The 7203-nt window shown below is 40.2% G+C and overlaps 1 protein-coding gene across 3 annotated transcripts in view; it reads left to right on the forward strand.

The window, feature by feature from the left end:
- RNGTT (RNA guanylyltransferase and 5'-phosphatase) overlaps positions 1-7203 on the forward strand; it is a 467131-nt gene that overhangs the window by 274985 nt on the left and 184943 nt on the right. For all 3 annotated transcript variants that reach the window (XM_019520359.1, XM_019520361.1, XM_019520360.1), the window contains one exon: positions 5765-5833. In XM_019520359.1, coding sequence (XP_019375904.1) covers positions 5765-5833 — 69 coding nt within the window. The remainder of the gene's footprint in view (positions 1-5764; positions 5834-7203) is intronic.

Raw genomic sequence — 7203 nt, forward strand, 5'->3', positions numbered from 1 at the left:
ATCCGGCAGCCATTTTTAATTGATTTAACCTCCGAACACCTCCAAATATCTGTACTTGGACCAAGAGTGACAGATTAATTACTAAAAGAATAAGAGTTATTTTTTGTCATGCTTTCAGTTGTCTGCCTTCCAGTGCAAAGCCTGCTTGTTTGAAAGCAGCGGTCACAGTGCAGTTTGCCCAGGTGTGTACTTTGAGCTTCACCTCTGGAGAACTTGTGAAATTAACACCACAAGAGACCTAAACCTGAGCAGTTGAGAATGGGAAGGGCTTTTAAAATGACTGATAAAGTTTCATTCTTACTTTTAATGTTGGTTTCAACTGATAAAGGTTCCTTCTTACTTGTAATGTTGGTTTCACCTGCTAAATGAACATTTGAGAGAAGACTGTATTTGTTTTTCTTTTTTAAAGAATTAAACATCCTTGTCCAGTAAGGTATGAGGCTTCATGAAATATCATATATCTCTTCCAGCAAGATGAAAGAAGCTGAGATTTGACATGTTCAGTGTAAGAAGCCAAACAAAAGAGAGAGATCTTTTAGGCCTTTATACGTTTGTTTTAAAATGACTCCCTGCTTGATGAGGAAAGGGTGGGAAATTATTCGTAATTGTATTAAAATGGCACCATGGGACATTAGAACCTTTTGACACTAGATACTGTATAAGCACAGAACAGAAGCCCCCAGTCTCTAATCTGAGGAACTAAATCATGAAGCAAACATCAGTTAATTCCAGAGATAGATGGGACGTACAAAAACAGTGAAACAGCAGGTCAAGATCAGCAGTGGTCACACATTGTCTTTTGCCAGTTGTTCAGTTTTGGGGGTGTGGTGATCAGAAATGGGGAGGTGAGTTTTAAGCAATGGGAGGCAACAAGGTAACTTTATAGATGTTTACAGGATCTCTTCCTGTGCATAAGGGATGGCATGAGAGAAAATATAAAAGTGTTAGTTTGGTGGTCAAGACAAGCTTTATTTGCAGAGCAGAGGTAAAAGTCAATATCTTGGCAGCATATGATAGGTAAGGTAGGCACAGACCATGAAGGTGGTTCAAAGTGTTCGCGTTTGCTATGTTGGAGCCTGCTGAGTAGGCAAAAAGGGTGAAGATGTGATTGAAATGGCAAGTTAAATTCTTTTCTGCAGCAGCAGCTTTTTGAATGGATATAAATATTATAAGATGGGTTTTTTTGAAGTTGTAAAGGAGAAGAGGAAGTTACAATAGTTGAGATTTGAGATTAAAGCCTGGATGAGAATTTTAGCTATGTGGACAACAAGAAAATATCAATTCTTGTTTATAAGCTTGGATGTGATGGTCTATATGGAGGCATGACTAGAACATAGTTCACAGAATACAGGCATGATTGAAAGAAGAAGAATGTTGGTAGTATTGTCCCAAGTGACTGCAAGATTAATGGAAAAGGTAAACTCTATTTTGTTCATACAAAGTTGAATCTGATGCCTTAAGATCACAAGGATATATTACAAAGGTAGGCTTATTCACCTTGTCACATAAGAGAAGCGTCTCTTACTGGAATACCACTCTACGCACCCTTCACGTGTGAGCTATAATAGTCATCATTTGTCAGTTAGGGCAGTGTTTCTCAACCCTTTGATACTTAAGGCATTGGATTAAAATGGTGGCACACTTCATTCTTATACCTGAAAAAGGATGTGTACATGTGTATGTTTCCATGCATGTGTGTGTGATATATTACACATGTGCACATATATATTAAAGACACAGTGATGCCCAATCTTTTGGCCTCATGGGCCAGATGAGTGGTGCCAGGTCAGTCTGCAGGCAGGATCCCGCTGCATAGGGCTAGCACAGCCAGGACATGATCCCATTGTGTGCCTCTTAGAAATCTGGCAGTGGCAGTACTAATTGCCATTGTTCTCCCTCTGCCAAATTTCTGGAACCACGGGGGCCCCACAGGCTGGATGACGGTTCATTTTTGTGACACACTTCTGCCACTCTTGTGGCAAACTACTGTGCTATGGCCCACCCTTTGAGAATCACTGCAATAGAGCCTAGCAAAGGAATGTAGACATCAGGTGTATTGGGTTTGAAGGTGAAAGACTGCGTCCACAGCATTTTGTAAGTGGGAAAAGTAGATGCTTGAAATCTATTCTATTAAAAAAATAAATAAAAGTTGTTTCTGATGCTATACCTATGCCTGCACCCCCTGCCAATTTTTATGGGCAGCAGCTCTCAGTGCTGGTCACTATACTACTTACTGGAGGAGCTGCCTTGTGTTTAGGAAGAGATTAAACCTCTCTGCATGTTCTACTGAAACCTCTTCACATGTTCTTCAGTCAGGTGCATAACATAGGATGGTACAAGGTACAACTTTGGATTCCTCCAAAGTTCATGAAAGTTCAGGTCTACCGGAGTTAATACCCAGTCTGAAACTGGGCTGTAAGCACTGGTAATCCAGTTTGATAAGTGAATTTGGAGGAGCAATGTTTTTATGTACCATTATGGTAAAGGAAGGTATCAAGCATTTTAAGAAAAGAGTTTTGCTATTTTATAATGGATAGTGCTACCTTCTGCCCCTCTTTTTCTCTCTCTCTCTCTTCTTTTTCACTATATTTTACAAAGTCTGGTGCAGTCAAACAGACCCGGGGGGTGGGGAGGGGGGAAGGTAGGGAAGGGAAGGGAACACATCAAAGCTTCATGTTTAACCTGAAAGAATTGCTACTCAGAATGCAGACAGGGATTCATTCTCTGTGTCCATAACTTTTACTGTAGCTAGCACTAGATCATATGATGTATATCTGTTCCCTCTTTAAATTAGTTCTGTCTTCAAATTGAAGTTCCTTTTCAAACTCCCTTGTATGGGAAAATAAGTTTTTAAGTTTCCATTTGTAAATTCTTTGTTTATGCCTCCTGATTTGCTTTTTTGTGTTTTTAGCTAACAATTTAGGATTTTGGTTAAAGTATGTTGTTTTGTTTCAGTACAATATTAGTATTTTGGAAGGAATTGTTTTATCTATTGGAAATTAATAAAATAATTTACACATACTTTTCTGATGCCTACTTTTATCAAAAGCTCTTTGACTGAAAGTTGGTTTAATTTTCAGACATTTTACTCAATGTTTAAATAGCTTCACAGGAGTTTTAGCTGATGAACAAAAATGTTGTGTTAAGAATTTGTTTACATCATTTGTCTACATCATTTCCAAAATACTACATTAGTCAACTGAAACAAAGATTAACATTGTATTTATAACAGTGTATTTCAAGTGCTTTAATTATTTTTTAAAATTGTGAATAAATATTGGGGGTTTGTATGCTAATCAAGCTCCATTTTTGAAAAGTTGTTGCTTATGAGATTACTGTGCAGTTAAAGGGTTTGACATTTATTAAAATTGGTGAATATGTGGTAGGTTTTCACATGTTAAATGCAGGCTTTCTGTAACATCTCAGTGGGTCATTTTTGACTCAGCATGTAATATAGTACTGCAAATAAAGTTATTTTATTGCTCCGTATAATTATTCTAAAATTAGTTTTGAAATAAAATAAAGAAATCTAATAGCTATTCTTTTTTTTAATAGAGGCAGTTCTAATTCATCAATAACCAAATTTGTCTTTAAAACAAATTGTTGTGTATCTAACAAAAAATGAATGCTTAAATATAGTTAGTCACAGGTTTTAGACTATTACAATTTAGATGTTATTTTAATTTGTTATACCAGAATTTTGATTATTTATGTATATCGTAACTTCACTTTGCACTATGGCTGCTTACAGACATTAAAAAAAGAAGCAGTTTACCAGAAGAAGCAGTGTCTTAGTTCGACTAGGCTCCGACTAGTGTCTGTATAGATCAAGTGCTTCAGCAGGGCTTTTTGGCGCTTTCATCTAAAGCTGATTCAATCAGCTATAAGAGTGCCAAAAAAAGTCCTACTAAAGTACTCAGTCTACACAGACATTGGGTGAGCTGTGTCTAACTAATGCGCTACCTCTTCTAGGCATGTGCTGGGCTCGGCATGGGAGTGCCATTTGGGGTTTTTTTTTTTAATGTCTGTAAGCAGAGTATGTGTCCAGCCATTTTTAACCTCTACCAAAAATTATGTTCCTAAATCCAGTTCAAATTTTCTGTCTCTCTTTTTGCTGTAGTATTTGTCACTGAGGTAACAGATCTGTTAATGTATATTTCAAACATTGCTTAAAAGCACCCACAGCTTGAGAGATGCTCTTTTATTAGCGAGAAGTAAAAGTTGAAATTAACGAGTAACCATCTACATAAATTGTGCTGAACTTCACTGCTGATCACTCTCAATCATTTATCCCAATTTCATGTTACATGATATAAATATTGATGATTTGTTTCGGTTTCGTTAATATTTTCTTAGGTCTCAAACGTCTTGAGGGTTAACCCCAATTGAAGTCAATCTGCTTAATGTATAACAGAATTTAAGTGTCTTGGTTAATTTGGGTGGTAGCTTTTAAGCTGTTCAGCATCATCGCTGGAATGTATATATTAAAGGTTCTTCTATGTGAGAACCTTACATATAATTATTAGAAGTTTTGCCTTATTTTCAAATATGATATAAGGTTTTAAAAACACTACCATTTGCCTATTTAAAATTGTAGACTTATTCTCGGTGTTTTGGAGAAACAAGATATATATTGTCCCATCCTTGAACTACTTCTACTCCATCCATAACTTAAGTGTATAGGTTCATGTTTTTCAAAAATTCCTTTTTCTAGACTTGTATATTTTCCCCTCTTTGCTACTTTGTCTTAGCCTCAAATTTTATCAGTAAAGTTGTCATCTAAATTCCATCAGATCCTGTTTCTTTTTCTGTTCTCATGTTTCTCAGATTATATATCCAACTTTAAATGAAATTCTGTATAATAAGAAGAATTTATTGCATTTACCTGAATCCAACATGACTGAATTTAAGATTACTCCCCAAGAACTAGGTCTATAAGTGGATAATTTATAATTTTGTTACAATTTTTCATGCATAGAATCTAATTATTGGAGGGTCATCTTAAATGCCCCCTCCCTCCCACAAATACTGCAGGGAAAACAAGGCAAGGGGTCAGATTGGGAGACAGGTGACCTGATCCCTTCCCCTTTACTCCCTGTCCCCCCACTACTTGTTTCTGTTAGGACTATGCACCCTAATGCCTTTTCCCCTCCTCCCCCTCACTGCAGCCTCTGCCCCCCATGACCTCTGTCCCTCCCTCACCCCACTCTTACCCTCAGTTGTGGCTCAAGTCCTATCCTACCCTGAGGCATGGAGCACATGTACCTGGCCACATAACAGCAGTTGCAGCGACAGTGGCTCTAGCCAAAGGGTACTGGAGTTGCTGCTACCCTGCATTTGCTACCTGTCCAGTCTGGGACATGAGGTACCATGTGCTGTGTGCCCCATGTTCCATGCCAGAATAAAACCAGAGCTGTGATTGACAGTAAGCATTGGGGTTGGGGGGGCAGGTGCCAGTGGGGCAGAGGCAGTAGCAGTGGAAACAGAGGAGCGGATGGCTCCTGGAGCTCTGGCTCTGACTCTGGATTGGGGCTGGAGTTAGTTGCAGCAGCCACCTGACCTCCTCCCTCCCCCTGATCTTGTACTTCAATTAAAGATGAGGGGCTTTTTTCCTAGTGTTGACTTGGAAAATAAACCTTGTCTTGGATTTGAGTAAATGCAGTTCTTAACTAAAATGAAATGGAGCTTACATAACTCTAGAATATTTAAAGTAAAATATTTCTTTGTATGTGGAAAATGATTGGCTTTTGTTTTTGTTTTACAGCTTCTTGAAGGAAGTTTTGCTAGGGAAGTCAGTCATGAAGTGGATGGACTAATTTTTCAGCCTACAGGGGTAAGTAGCATCAACAAGTTTTATTATTAACAAATTTTAAATATCGGATTGAAAAATTCGGGCACACTAACAAAGCTGCATATATAAAGTCAACACCAAGGGTGGGCAAAATATAGCCCACAGGCCAGATCCAGGCCACCAAAGAATTCTGTCCAGCCTGTGGCAGGTCCCTTGGCCCCACCTAGCACAGGCATGGTGGGGTAACCTGGGCCGTGGCACATGTAGCCAGTTCGCTGTCCCTGGATGTGCAGTGGGGTGGGGACGGCACAGCAGCTGAACTCCACTTTCCAGCAGCTCTGATGGTGGCAGCTCCAGTGGTGACTCTGCTAGTATCTCCGCCACCACTGGACCCATCCCCTCTGCCCAGGGATACCAGACGGAGCAGACAGGCAGGCAGCTGGGGCCACCATGGAGACCAGCCCCTGTGGGCTGGGTGCACTTAACCGGGCACATGGGATAGGGCCATGGATGGGCAGGGGGTGGCATCTGGGAGGAGGACAGATGAGTGGGGCCAAGGCCAAGCCTGGATCATTGGGTGGTAACAGCACAGGATCAGGGCACATAGCAGAGCCATGATCTTCTCCCCATACACACCTGTCCATGGGACCAGTACATGTTGCAGGAACATGCGGGGAGTGGATCACAGCTGTGCCCCAGCCCTGTGTTGTCACCACCCTGCAATCCTGGTCCTACCCACCCGTCCTGTTCTTGGATGCCACTCCTCCCCTACCCACAGCCCCATCCCATCCACCTGGCTGAGCGCACCCTGCCTGCCAGGGTCCTGGCTGGTATCCATGGAGACTCTGCCTGCCCACTACTTCCGGCACCCTCGGCAGTCACTTCAGGGCCTAGGCTGGACTGGATCAATTGCCTCCGCTACCCCACTGCACTAGGCTACCCCTAGTCTACACACATACTTGCACACTTTTTTTTTGTCTCTGAACTTTTGGAACGATTACCAGGAATTAATTAGAGGAAAATGATATGTACCCCTTCACCTTTAAAGCTTGGTACAAAGAAAATATTAAGAAATAAATAAGCAGTTCTTTCTTCACTTAGTGCACAGTCCTGTTTTTAATGGGCATTTTGAATATCAACCACTTGTCTTCAACCATAGTGACACTTCAGTTAAAATAAACTAGATTACATAAAAGCATTTGTTTCTGATATCTCCTTGTAATCTCAGAGGATTAGATTCAATTTTGTATGTGTAAAACTGTACAGTTTCTACTACTTTGTGACTTAGTTTCCAACACTGAATAAGTGACTTATAAAATAAGAGGTCTATTTTTAAAAATGTGCATCTCATAACATGGATGCCACTCCACCCCTTGACTTCAGAATGGCCAACTTCAATGAGCTTAGGAGAC

The sequence above is a fragment of the Gavialis gangeticus genome, unplaced genomic scaffold (assembly GCF_001723915.1).
Source record: "Gavialis gangeticus isolate Ggan-Ray unplaced genomic scaffold, GavGan_comp1, whole genome shotgun sequence".
Taxonomy (NCBI): Eukaryota; Metazoa; Chordata; order Crocodylia; family Gavialidae; genus Gavialis; species Gavialis gangeticus.